This window comes from Branchiostoma floridae, chromosome 10 (assembly GCF_000003815.2).
Source record: "Branchiostoma floridae strain S238N-H82 chromosome 10, Bfl_VNyyK, whole genome shotgun sequence".
Classification (NCBI taxonomy): Eukaryota; Metazoa; Chordata; class Leptocardii; order Amphioxiformes; family Branchiostomatidae; genus Branchiostoma; species Branchiostoma floridae.
The window spans coordinates 8,296,693-8,311,004 of NC_049988.1; the positions used below are offsets into that span (position 1 = coordinate 8,296,693).

Here is a 14,312-nt window from a genome sequence, read left to right on the forward strand (position 1 = left end):
CTCTCGTCTTGTGAAGCGTCTTAAGTGCCAATTAAGGTTTCCACAGGTGAGCAAGCTTACCTGAAGGACTCTTTGAACTACAGACGAAACCATGGTTGGTAATCTTCAAGCCGTATACACCCATGTAGAGAAATACAGGTGTTAAAACATTTTCCAGTCTTAAGGAATAACATACTTGGTCGCCATGGTACGTAATACATTATCCCCTAACGGTACCCTTTATCCTAACTAATTATATACAACAGACCGTAGAGATATACAGTAGTTCAAACGCCATCGTAGTTGTCTAAGAGTCTACACTTTTCTGTGTGCCATACCATGTCTAAAAGGAAACTCAACAACACTCACTTCCTTTTGCTTACCTGGCCTAACCTCCTCTTTTACGCACAATTCGTCATTGACAAGTTTTTTTCTTGACCTAACAAGAACAAATGAAAGGAAACACAGCCGAGAAGTTGCACTGGTGCTCGGATCGATGTACAAAGAACATTCCACACTAGTAGTAAAATGCTACTAATGAAAACTAGAAAGAGCGAAAAATGACAATCACGGTATACAGAGGCTTTATCAAAGCCTTCCTCTTTACTTCCAAAATCCTCGAGGACTCAGTAAAAAGGGGGTTCAAAGAACAAACTTTGCCTTATTCTTTTGTTCCTATGTCTTGTTCCACTCCGAAAAAAATTGCTGCCTCGGAAACTTTTGGTGGTTTGTCATGACGTCATCATCTTACAGTTGTCAACACGCCCAAAAGAACAAAGGATTTTAAGAGGCCCTCTTCATCTACTTACGTTCCCATCTGTCCCTACGTAAGGCTCTGTTCATTTTGTTCTCATACCGCTTCGTCCTATTTCTGAGGTAAGAGAGGAGGGGTGAAAATTGGGTCAGGAATAAAGTCTTCCATTGATAGCATGTCCCGAATCTATGAATCTAGTCTTGTTCATTCTCACACACTTTTATCTGCTTTCGTACTCACACCCTTCTCTTTTCTCTCTGCCTCCCTCCCTCCCTATCACCCTTTCGTTTTCCCTCTCTCTCTTGCGCTGAGCATATAGATACATACTCTCCAAACAGAGGTTAGGCTTCGGCTGTTTTTTCAAGGTTTTAGTCGTTTTTATCGGGCTTTCTATTTTGTCATTTTTTTTTAAGCACGCCAGCCAAACCAATTAGGTTTTGACACAGCAAGATGAAATTAAAAAAAAGGGAGCCCGATAAAAACGACTAAAAAAAACCGTTAAAAAAACAGCCGGAGCCTAACCTCTGCTTGGGGAGTAATAGATACATATACGTCCAAGCCCCCTTCAAACCAATTTTGCAAAGATAAATCAATTACAGTGACGTTAGACGATTTGTACTCGTGGTCTAGCAAATAGTATCGTACATATTTCAAAGAATGCAACAGAAACATCTGGGTGAAACATTTGCGTAGTTATTTAATTTACTTAAGTACACTTCAAATTTCTCTGTATGGTTGTGCATATCGTGTGCTGTTGTTAGTTATACGCTCATCTACACGTGTCAAGATAAAACATATACATATAACTATATATATAAGTACGTATTTTAGCAGTGAGGATTAAGTATCCATATAACATTTTTGTAAAACATTTATAGAATTTGGTCCGATATAACATAATTTTCGTGGCAACTTCTTATAAATATGCCAAAACTTGCTTCGCTGTTTTGCATGATGAAAAAGTTAAATGCTCAAAGGTGGTCACCGAAAATTGACAGCTTCCAAATCTGGCTAGTGAACAAGGCAGATTTCTTTGGTTGTATAACCTTTCGTCGATGTTTAAAGGAGTGAGACACAAATTTGATTCGCACCGATATGTGAGTTAATGTTACAAAGATCTTTTTTCTCTATCTTATTCTTATCATTTACCCAATATAATAGTCACCACGGCGTGGGAGGTATAGACTTCCGACTTCCGGGCACCTTCGACCCACTCCTGGCGTCATGCATACTAATGACATCAGTACGCGTCAAGAAAGTAGGGCAAATTCCTGAAAAAGGCGGATGGATACTGGCAAAATTACGATCTCAGTTTGAGTATTGGGTAGCTAGATTAGCTGTATTGCTATCATTGATCACCTCCACAGGAGGCAAATACACCACTATTCATCAGTTGTTAGTGCTTGCAGACGTGGTTAATATTTCCTTCATATCTGCGAAGGCCTGACGCAGATTGCCGTATAGTTTCTCCACGCTGGTCTCGGGGTCGCTCTTCCACGCCGTCATGGCAATGGTGAATCTGTAACCACAACAGTGAAGAGATGTTTTAGACCATATCAGGACTGATTCATACTGTTAGTATAAGTAAGAAATATTTGATAAAAGCCAAACAATATAAGCTAAGATTAAGGAGACCGTTAACTTGACATTCTCTTATGTAGTGCCTAGCCCACAACATATCTTGGAAAGGCTCTGCTAAGCCGGGCTGAAATTTCCACTTTTGTGGCGTGTGGCCACTCACTAGCTATCAGCCAATCAGAGAATTGCCTTAGTGTTTTCTTTAGGTAAAGCCAATACTCTGATTGGCTGGAAGCTGGTTAAAAGCCACGCCCACAAAAGTGGAAACCTCAGCCCGATTTAGCAGAGTCTCCCCAGGGTATGTTTTATAGGCCACAGGCGAGGCTCTGCGAGGGAGAATTCAACTCGAAGGTTGTCAGTAAACGGGTCCGAGTCAGAGGTATTAAACGACTCGTTAACCCCTACTTGGAAAGAACAACAGAAGACCTACACGTTTCGTATGAGAAAGGTTGGAAATAAGAATAAGGATGCACGGAGAACTTTTAAAAAATCACACTTCATGCAAAATTAATCCGCAAACCAGAAGTAAGACTACCTAAGTTTATGTCGTGGCTGATATGCTACAAGGCCCATAAACGACAAGTTTCATTGGCTGTGAAATGATTTACAAAGATGACAAAATGGTTTGCGCAAGCGACAAAAAATGTCGTTGTGGGGCCTTCGAAGGGTGCACACAGTGTTAATCTAGACCTACCCACGAACAGTTCCACACATAATCACTGACTGTTTCAGTGGATAGTTTGTTTGTTTTGTTTTGTTTCGTCACGTTACCTATGCGCTTCAATCTTGTAGAAGGAGCCGTAGCCATGCTTCACCATGGGAGCACACGCCCCAGGACAGGGGGTATAACCAACAATACTGGTGGACAGGACAAAGTTACCGCCACCCCCGCTAAAATAAACATTTACACAGACAGACAAAGAAAAAATAACAAACAAAAACATGAACGAAAGAAGCAGGAGTCATGCGTATGCTTGTACCGAGTCTGAAACTTCAAGATGGCGACCAACAAAAACATGGGTGCCAAAATGTCACAGTGGTAAGAATTAATCATTACTTTGATATAGAATCTTAAGAAAATGTCTTAATCAATTTGGCATAAGCCGATATGTTCTTTATTACCTCTACAATATCAATAGAAATTATGTATTGTCGAGAGTAAAATTGTACTGAACCATTATGAGGTATCAGACACGGTATGTATGGCGTGCGTTTCGCGCTTGACACGCACACGTACGAGCAACATGTACATACACAGCCAACATACACCCCCATTTAACCCCTTCCTTCAGCAGGTAAAAGTAGTACAATGGGGGTGACATGAATGGCTGTGGAATCACAATATCGATCATTGACCTGTCATTGTCGATTTTGTAGAAAGATCCGTAGCCGTGAGGCACCATGGGAGGAACATTCCCCAGGGGAGTGACATTATATCCCGTCAGGCTTGTCGACAAGACGTAGTTTCCGCCACCTCCACTGTTAGGAGAGGACGTCATCAGGACAAAATCACAGCAATCAAAATTTTTGTATGGCAAAAGCCTGCAGACACTGAACGATAGCATCTTCATGTGGCAATATAACAATAGTGGTCTATGAAAGTTACGTCTTTAACAACTGAATTTAGTATAATAATATATAAAATTAATACAGTTGCCAGGGATTCTATCGTTTGACTGTTAAGAACTTAACAAAATATCAAAATATTTTTGAGAGTGATAATTCTCTTATTTCATGATTCTATTACGAGCACACTAAAAAAAGACACAGTGCGGAAGAAGTACCTTTTGACGTAGGCTGGATCAGTGAAGATGGCCGGCATGGGCAGGCCGTTCTGCATGGCGAGGATCTGCAAACCCATCAGGTGACGGTCGATTCCTGGAAAATATGATGGTGTGAAGGGTGGTGCTCATCTCTTTTTCTTAGACCTTGGACCACACAGCCTTGGACCGTTCAAGCATAGACATACAAAAATAAGTATGCTCCGTAGCTACAGCAAATGTAAATTACTAGTATACATACACAGAAGTAAGCTGTAATTCTGTGGTACACTATAATGACTGATAGATACTAGTATACAGAAAAGATGGCATAACAGACTGAGTGCTTTTAGAAATATATAGAGCAAAACCTTAAAATAGAAATAAAATTGCTTTAACTGCTCATTTGAATTATGTTTTTGATTTATTAGTATCTAAAATACCTACAGTAAAAGTTATTGGATTGAGTCGACCAGGAGTGCGCGTATGTGGTGATTTTCATGGTCTTATGCAGTTACACAAATCAGAAGTAACTTTCAGACGATCGTTTATCATGTTACCATTCCCGCTCTTGGCCTCCTCCATGAGTTCCACGTGTTTCTTCAAGGCCCGGACCATCAGGTCCTTCTTCTCCTCAACCTGCAATGTAAAAATACTGCTGTTTAGCGCTGAAATAGGAACAGCAGAAATATTCCACAGCATAACAACGTATGTAACGTGATAACTTTTTTTTTGTGATGTTTACCTGACGGTGTTTTCGTCAGCCTTTCATGCCATGGGCCCTCTAACACTACTAATGTTTGGTGAAAATTTAGAAGCAATACAATAATCGAAGCTGTGATTTAATGACTAACCGTGGCTTTCTCCTCAGTCATGACCTTGCACCACTCCACCACCTCCTGTGTGCAGGACCGGACCGTCTCCGTGCGCCCGTGGTAGAACTGCCGCGTCATGCCTGTCTCATACGCAGGGGCTGGTCTGTAAGAAGGACAATTCACTTTAAATACCTACAGTTAGTTGCAACGATATTTTGTGCAAATCTTCAGGCAAGACCTTCATACTTCAGTCGCCATAGGCATAACGAGTAAGACAGAGACGGGGCTCGTACAGACTTCGAATCACGTTGGACCCGGTGCTCACGTCACTTCAACACAGACGGGGACGGTACCAACTTCTAATGACCTTTGACCCGTTGGTCACGCCAAACTTGCAGAGTTGACGTGTACTGGCCGAGCAGGTCATCAGCTATCCACAAGAAGACCAGGAGACATGTCGAAAATTTGAAGAGTCGAATTTCTTGTCTTTAACTTGAATTTAATAATTTTCATCAACGAATGAGATTCTTGTTTTTTCAAGACTAATCGTACGTTACCCTCGAAGACCCTTTATTACATACATCCTTTTTATACTATACTACTTCTTTCCAGCAAATTGTTCCTGTTCATTAGTAATTATTATATCTTGTTTGCCATATGATTATGAATCAAAAGCTTTCGTTGTATCTTCGATATCATTGGCAAGAGTGAATATGTAGATTCTAGTTTATTTCCTTCTTCAGTGTTCTTACCTTCCGTGGAGTCTGTAATACGCCAGCTGCAGCGCACACTGTACGTACGAGTCGGGGTGGAGGTGGAAACTCCGGACAAATTTCTTCCCATAGTCGGTGAAGTGGTGGCAGATGCATTCCAAATCACGTGCCTTGAGTCAAACAAAACACATTCTTATTACTTGTCATAACCCCCTAGAATAACCAATTTTCCTGACTGAAAACAAGAACATACAATTGTCTGCAATATGCGTGCGAAGCAATTACTCGAGTCATATGTTTAGCTGGTTATTGACAATATATTTTCTTTTCATAAAGAAGCATGGGTATCTATATACACCATAGAATCTCTGTGTGCGCACATAAACTACTAGCATACCTGGTTGTTGTACAGTTGTTCGGCATGCTTCACGGCCTTCAGGATGTCATCATCAACTGTGAAGACAAGTTCTTCGGGTGGAGGAAGCTTCCGATCTGGGACATGCCCCTAGTAGCAAGCAATAGAAACATTGTCTTAAGTTAATTATCTTAACATACGAACAAGTGAGTATGGTATGTTACTGTTGCTTAAGTGTATAAAAATTCGATTTTTTTTCTATTTTGTTCATTGGAAGACATCATTCTAAAGTAGGACTGTAGGATCTTCATCATTGGTGCTAACGGTGGCGTAATGCCTGACCAGTGACCTAATAACCACCGAGAATAAACAATCGAGTGAGTGAGTGAGTGAAGCGAAGTGTACGTACATCATTAGCCGATCTTTAATGCAAAGATTTCCTCTTCATGAACGATTGATCCTTATGCTTTTGTGGTTGTATTATACACTGGGACTAGCTACTTGTGAATGCTCCACACAGTTTGGCCATGAGAGAATAATGAATATTCAAAAATCTCTACATGGAAAATAGATTGGACTCCAAATGACACGGTACCTTCCAGGTGCAGTCGTTCTGTTTCAGCTGGCAGTCAATGTAGTACGCGGCGTGGATATGCACCATTCCGTCACAGGGAGTGTGCTATTGTCATCGGAAGATAGAAAATGAAGAGGATTGTAGTTCGATCTCTGGCAAGTATTTGGCATATCAAAATGCATTAACCATTTTCTGTAAAGAGGTTTTGTACAATTTCGCCCTTAAACGGAATAAATCCATTAGAAAAGACTTTAAAAAGGATCCGAACATGGTAAAATAATTTTAGTGTCGACAAAACCAATAGCTATCCCCGTCTACCAACGGATAACGAGATTGAAGGTTTTTTTTTAAGACAGGTACGTACGTCGTTGTTGGTCGCTATGGTCCCGCTCCTGAAGCTCAGGACGCTGATACATTTGTCGAACCATCGGTTCCGTGCGCAACCAGCCAGCGACGCAGCAAAGTTCTAAAGATGGGGACGAGTAGAGTACGTTACGTACATTTATATACATATGTTCAATTAGACACTTGAAATAGCAGGTTACTTCATTCACTGTCACTTCATGTTGTTGTTGTGGTATCGTTTAGGTGTGGTATGTACGAAAAAAACCGAGACATCCAAGTACAATTTTGGAAATTCTTGACAAACGGGCGTACACTATACTATTAGGCTAGCCCCTGAGGCGTCGCCAAAATTATTCAAATAATACATGTCCTTTGTCTCTATTTACTTGTTAAGTGCTCAAGTCTATAAAATCTATAAGCCTATGATTTTGTATATGGCTAACAAATGGATGCAACTCCAGGCCCAATGACTGACTAGAAATGTAAATTAGAATAATTCTGATGACGTACCTCGCCATGATTGGTCGGGAAGGCGTCATCAAAACAAAAGCCGAATAAGCTCTGTTCGATGACGTCAAGGTTGTAGGCATTGCCAGCGTCAAGCTCAATCAGCCTGTCCCTTGACTGTGAAGAAAGAAAAGAATGCAAAACTTCGTTATAAAACGTACATCACAGTCCAGATTTGAATTTGTCTGTTCAACACCCACAAGTAGGAGATTAAAACGTTTTCCGGTCTGTTTGTTTGTTTGTTTTGGTGTGTGTTCAGGTTTGTTCTCATTGGCCAGGTTCCAAGTTTGTTCCCAAGCTGAGTTGTAACCCGAGACTAACAGGATGCGAAAGTTAAGCTACCCAGCGTCCATTTTATTTCAGCTTGACATGAGGAAGTCCAAACTCCAAACAGACGACATAATGTTTCATACAGAAGAGACATACCTTTGCCCACTGTTCTCTTTCCGCTGCTGTTAGAACAGACACTCCCGGTCCGGGCTCACATTCAGCCATCCTCATGGCAGCTTTCAACTGTCTGTAAATGTACAGGTATTTTACAAAGTCAGTGATCTCAAAATAAACACAGAAATACCCCTTACAAAGTTTGCCAGTTTAAAGCTATGGGACATTGCTTGTCTAAATATTTGAAAAACGATATGATGATATAAAACTAACATTGTACTTTAACTTGTAATACCGACACTGCTATCATTTACATGTAACAGAACCTGGCTTAGGGTACTAGAGGTGCGACTATTTGTTTCTAAAAGGCTACTGAGGAATGCCACGTTACATGTATTAAGCTAACGCTACACAGATAGAAATACTGTTAGTGTATTAAGGAAGATGATTTCATGTCACGAGTTAGATAACTACGATAAAAGTGGATCTGAAATCTCACTCCTGGATCTCCGGAGGTGTGATCGGTTCGTCGTTCTCTCCGATCACTTCGACCTTGAAGAGCCGATCATTGTGGAGGAACGTTATATAAGTCGGACAGGGCCCCTCTGATACTGATGGAGAAAAAAAAACGAATCACATCAGAAATCATTAGTCATACAAGGAATTGAATTGTGTACCATAAAAAAAATGACAAAGCCATGTGTATGACACGCTGTCGTGCTATAGGAATAATATAACTAATTGTAAGTACAATTTTCGAACCATTCAGTACATGACCTTAAGTCAATCTCAATTTGTTATGAACTTAACACAAGTCCGTTGTAGGTACAACTCAAACAGACAAGTCACTGTCCTTGGTGCTGAACACACAACACCGACAACGCCACCATCCGTGTACCATATGGCATATGCGTGATCCGATTCGGACAAACTACGGGGTAACTTCTCACAGTAACTGTACCAATGACTAGCCTAACATCTTCCGAGTAAGCTCACTCTCTACGCTCAATTTGTTGATACCACCATGGGAACGAGATCATGATGGCACCATGTCGGGAGCGAGCGTAAACTAACGACGATAGTATCCTGACAGTCATTGGTTTAAACCAACGAGGATTGTACCCGAACTTGTCATTGGTCTATAGTCTTTAGACCAACTAGAATAATACCAAGACTTGTTATTGGTCTTTAGACCAACGAGGATAGTATAGAACATGTCATTGGTCCAGAGTCTTTACAACGACGAAAATAGTACCGAGACCTGTCATTGGTCATGACTAACCAAGTACCTACTCTCAAGCAGAGGTTAGGCTCCGACTGTTTTTTAACGGTTTTTTAGTCGTTTTTATCGGGCTTTCTATTTTGTCATTTTTCTTGAAGTACGCCAGCCAAAGGTTTTGACACAGCAAGATAAAATAAAAAATAGAAAGCCCGATAAAAACGACTAAAAAAACAGCCGGAGCCTAACCTCTGCTTGGAGAGTAGCTACTACCCAGGTCATGATTGGTCTACACTAACGAAGATTCCCATTGTTCTAAACTAACAAGGATAGTACCCTGACTTGTCATCGCTCTAACTAATGAGGGTGGTACCCAGGCTTGTCATTGGTCTAGAATATCAAGGATGGTACCCAGGCTAACCAATGAGGAGTCACCTCACCTGATTTGAACGCGGTGACCAGCCTGTCCACGTCGTGACCAGGCACACGGGTGGTGCAGAAGAACCGGCGGAACTGGTCCATGTCCAGCACAGTCCCGCCCCGGGCCAGCCGGTCTACCGGCAGCTGCTCCCTATAGACAATTTCAAATAACGAATATAGGTTAAGTAGTGTCGTCATTTGTGACGGAAAAAAATCTCGATTTATCTGACGACGTCATCAACAACAGGATACTGATATCTTTGTCCTGATCGATCAAGTGGGGAAATCTCACATAAAGTGGGCATACAAGGAAACGACCTGCGTAACATCATATGTACACACGGTACCCAAAGACGTTGTACATGTAGTCTGGAAGACTCAAGTCAACTATTAACTTGTAGTACTTTTAAAGGTCGCCAGTGGTCTCTTTTCGTTGGAAGAGAAGGCCCACGCTCTCCAACTGGGTGCTGCAAACTGCTTTGTGCACAACTGTCTTGAAACGTACCACGGTTTCTTCAAAAGAACGAATTTTACACTGCAATTGGAAGACTTACGTCCTGAGTAGTTTCCAGAACTGCAGGAGATAGTAGATGAAGAGCGCTCCCCTCTCCAAAGTGGTTCCCTCCTGTGGAGGCCAGCCGTGCTCGAAGTACGGCCCGGACCCGGCTATGTTCAGGTTCAGCGGCAGGGGTTTCCGGAAACGGAGATACGCGAACTCCAGCCACCAGTCTTCAAGCTGTGGACAGATGATATGTTTGTTTCAAAGTCAACATCCGTAAACGCTTGTCCTACATTCGAATTCATTTTGTGTGTGCTAATAAAAGATGAACTTGTTTTGGTATCGGAGGACCTTTTAAAGGCTCTTCGGTTTGCCAATGGAAGAAATACTTTGAAAATTGCACAAAACGGACAAGATTGCACTCATTGCATCTCTCTTTGTCTTTACCTACGACAATAAAGTTCTGTGTTCGCTTCTGTTTGTGGTTGTGTTTTGTCTGACTGTTGCGTATGTGGACAGCATGACTCGAGAAGCTGTGTATGTATCTTTATGACATTTGGTTGGTAGATGGGTCAGAGACGAAGAAGGTCAAGTTCGATAATGGGCCTCTCAACGACTGGTACTTTCGAAGAACTTCGCTTTTGATATCTCATGATCTGCGCAACGTGTGCTTTTGATTATCCGATGGCAGATACGTTTTTGATGTTTGCAAAAAAATGGGCTGAATGGATCCCTAGCAGTTTGATCTGGTACTGCAGGGGTGTTTTGTGCAAAACTTTTAACGTTATCTATATTTCAATGATTTGGTTCGGAAGGACGCACTTGCAAGGCTGCCAAAGTAGCACGTGCGAAACGAGACATCATGACGCAAACTTTTTCGTCATCAGTGACCTTTGTACCTCACCCTGCCCTTATCGGTCAACGGTCCAACAAAACAGCCAACGGTCCTTTGAGGTGAATGACCTCTTGTTGTGAGGTCAATGACCGCTATTTGCGTGAATGAAATCTATGATATATAATACTTGACAGGAATGGTGTCTGCATCCATGCATAACGGATCAAATTCTAAGACAGTGAAACGTTGGTCCAAAAGAGCTGCTATGAGTGAGATGCTTAAAGGAAAACCCTCACAAGTCCTGGAATTTGAGTCTTAAATGTATCCGTCCTGACACCAGTGTACTTTGAACCACAGGATAGCATCACTGTCCTATTGGCAAGCAAACATACCAAGGGCAATATATTTTGTCCAATTGCTGAATTCGTGAGTAAAGGCCATTCTTTGTCCGTTTATTTTTTAATTAAATTTTTTTTATATATACTTAGGGTTCACCACAAAACAAGGCTCAAGGAGCCACTCATTAAAAAGGGTATTTCTCTTTGAATTCCTATTGTAAAGAACTTCTCTCGTGTATCAAAGTCGTACCCAGTTTTTGCGGGTGGACGCCCTGTCCAGAAGCTGTCTGTGAAGTTCCGGGCCGTCACCGTCTAGGAACTGCCGCACCACCTCCTCCGCCCTCTTGTATTCCTCCGCGGTCACGTGAGGCTTCACTAAACAGATAGTGAACATTTTACAAACTTATTATAACAAAAGTAATTGTCATTTGCATGATGATAGTGACGTATGCAATTTTGAGGTATTGAAAGTATTGTAGTTCACATCTGTCTGACTCACCCACCCACTCGATCACTCACACTCACTCTGTGTGTGTCTGTGTATGTGTGTGTGTTTGTATGTGTGTGTGTGTGTGTGTGTGTGTGTGTGTGTGTGTGTGTGTGTGTGTGTGTGTGTGACAAAATCAGTTAGTTATTGTAAAATCATTGTAAAATCCATTACAATTACATGCTAAGGCGTCATTTTTATCTGATTACCTAGCTTACGAAGTTATAGACTAATTGCCCACGATGAGAACTAGTCTAATGGATCTCACAGGTCGATATTTTAAATAACACCGACAGAGTGGACTTTGTAAACGATTGGTTTGCAATGCTCAGACGATTTGAATAGTCAGTCAGAATCACAAAGAATGAATCCTATCAAAACTTTTATGCCTCCTGTCCGCACTATACCAACGATCGTTGTGTGACGATCAAATTGAGCGACCAAAATTGGACTTGTGTAACTCCTGACTTTAGAATACAAAATGTAACATTAATGGCATGATTAAAAAGACAACTAAACTCACAAAACGTTGAAAATCGTTTTTTTTTTTTATGTTTGAAATTCGTTGAGCGATCTGTGAAAACTTTAGTTGTTCTGTGGTCGCAGCGCGGACGCAGCTTTAGCGGAAAGGTCTTGTAATACCAAGGAAGTTTTTAACCTTCTTGGTAATACGTAATCTTTTTTTAAAGTTTTGTAATCAAGTGGCCACAATCCCTTGTGATTATTAGTGACCTGTCCCTATACTACAGCTACAGCTACATGGCTTCACCCATGTGTTTCAGTCACAACCGCTTGAGTAGTAGGATACAATGCAGATGAAGCGGTCGCCAACGATACGCGTCCAGTGAAGAACAAACATGTCGTGGTCCTATTACCTGGACGTACTACAGGTGTGGCATGGGTGTAGGGCGGGCGTGCTTGACTGTCTTACTGTCTACCCACGCCATCGAGACGTATTGTAAGATCGCTGGTACCGGTACCATGCAGTCTAGGGCAGTGATATTTGTGAGACATGTATCGGCACTCTCGACAAAATCACGATGTCTTTGGAACACTTTTGCAGTTTTGCTTGATATACTAAAAATAACATCCATCTACCGTATATTTGCACATTCTACACTTTATATTAGGCCCCATTGACTTAATTTTATGGATGTTTTTATTGCCATCCTTGTTTAAAAGGGGAGCAAGTGTGCTGTGGCCTCATGCCCAGACCAAGTGTTGCCCCCACCCCTACCCCACCCCCATCATCTGGTAAGCATAGAATTTTAATTGCCCATGCATTGTGACCACAATCTTTTTCAAAACAGGCAAAAATCATCCTTGTCAATGTGGCCTTAGTACTAGCAAGATAATCTAATAAGAGAAGCGGACATAAGACGCACGAAAATCATGACATGATCGCTGCTCTGTCTGAGACTAAAAGTGGTGGAAAGCACACACGCGGACACTTGGTCACACACTGCTGTTTACTCGCCAAACAGTGAAATCAGAGCTACTTTCCCTACGTGAGCACGCACACGAGCTTGAGTGATTGAGAGATTGGGCGTGCAACCTTGAGATTCAATAGCAAAAATCTATAATACAATAGCGTGCGCTACACGCTACGTGCGTACGTTTGAGTATAGAAGTTTACAAGATTGTGCATCATGTGTATTTCGTGTGAATCTCTAAAATCTATGGAAAGAGACGTAACACTACGATCAAAACTCATCGAGTTACTTGGGACAAATACTAAAACTACCTATACAAAAGTTGCAAAAGTTTTTCCCTTTAAACAGAGAAGTAGTTGTCCTTGTACGTCAAATTAGAGCAAACCCGGAATGAATTCCAAACATTGATTATATTGGAAATATGATAGAAAGCAGATGTCAGCATTTCGGTTCTAATATCAATATGACGGGTAAAGAAATTGACAGAATTAGAAAGTCAAACTACAACTAAGGACATTAATGATTACAGGTATTAATAACATAACGTCCTTTGAAACATTTATGAGTCGTCCCTATTGAAATCCCCTATTAGTGAGTCCTTAAAAGCAGCTTTGATTGGAACTATTGAAATCAGGACAAGCTGGCCCTAAGCCAAAGTACGGTATGTGTTCTTTGTTGACATTTGAGGTTGCCCATGCATGAAGGGAACGCCTTGTTCCCAAGTCTTAAACGATGTTTTGGTCTATTCATGTGGAAAGGTCAAAGCGTTGTATGTGTTTTGTGAACGTATTCATAGTGTACGCACACCAGCCACAAATCATAGGTATTACTCCTAACGGAATTTCTTTAACGTTCGTCGCCAACACGATTTTGTCTGAATCTTGAGACCGTCCCCAGGAAGATATATCAATCTACGCAAGTAAAATCATGAAAAGTATCATCATAGATAAAATCGTTCTGAATAAAAGGCGAGTAATGGAACATTCCGAAAATGCAGAAGTCGCGTATCTGGTAAAGAATGCTGGGATAGAAGCTTTTTATGTTACTTAAGTAAAGTGAGGTAAGAATCGAAACAAATTGAATTCAGAGTCTTCTGAAATTAAATCGTTTGGAATAACTGCCTGTCCAACTGCTACCCAGCATTTGTCCTGTGGACACTTCAAAATGTAACTACCAATGCACATCATTGGTATATCTCTAATCTTTACTACATACGGAAATCTGTGGTATTAATACCCCCCTCACATTAGGCGCGATTCGATCGGACGACGAGTCTGCGAGCTCTAAATTACGAGGAGGCATGACCCTGACTGCCAT

General features: G+C 41.3%; 1 protein-coding gene across 3 annotated transcripts in view; it reads right to left on the reverse strand.

The window, feature by feature from the left end:
* Nucleotides 1-1,410: 1,410 nt before the first annotated feature.
* The window catches only part of LOC118424498 (peroxisomal carnitine O-octanoyltransferase-like), a 17,947-nt gene continuing 5,045 nt past the window's right edge, over nucleotides 1,411-14,312 (reverse strand). For 2 of the 3 annotated variants that reach the window (XM_035833074.1, XM_035833076.1), the window contains exons 3-17: nucleotides 11,326-11,450; nucleotides 9,958-10,139; nucleotides 9,424-9,554; nucleotides 8,264-8,375; nucleotides 7,807-7,897; nucleotides 7,384-7,497; nucleotides 6,893-6,994; nucleotides 6,550-6,633; nucleotides 5,997-6,104; nucleotides 5,639-5,769; nucleotides 4,926-5,049; nucleotides 4,632-4,710; nucleotides 4,096-4,189; nucleotides 3,668-3,790; nucleotides 1,411-2,252 (exon numbers count right to left, since the gene is read on the reverse strand). In XM_035833074.1, the coding sequence (XP_035688967.1) occupies nucleotides 2,123-2,252; nucleotides 3,668-3,790; nucleotides 4,096-4,189; nucleotides 4,632-4,710; nucleotides 4,926-5,049; nucleotides 5,639-5,769; nucleotides 5,997-6,104; nucleotides 6,550-6,633; nucleotides 6,893-6,994; nucleotides 7,384-7,497; nucleotides 7,807-7,897; nucleotides 8,264-8,375; nucleotides 9,424-9,554; nucleotides 9,958-10,139; nucleotides 11,326-11,450 (1,730 nt within the window). In that variant the 3' untranslated portion in view covers nucleotides 1,411-2,122. Of the gene's footprint in view, nucleotides 2,253-3,082; nucleotides 3,203-3,667; nucleotides 3,791-4,095; nucleotides 4,190-4,631; nucleotides 4,711-4,925; nucleotides 5,050-5,638; nucleotides 5,770-5,996; nucleotides 6,105-6,549; nucleotides 6,634-6,892; nucleotides 6,995-7,383; nucleotides 7,498-7,806; nucleotides 7,898-8,263; nucleotides 8,376-9,423; nucleotides 9,555-9,957; nucleotides 10,140-11,325; nucleotides 11,451-14,312 lie in introns of all 3 variants that reach the window. The other variant, XM_035833075.1, reaches the window with a different exon arrangement.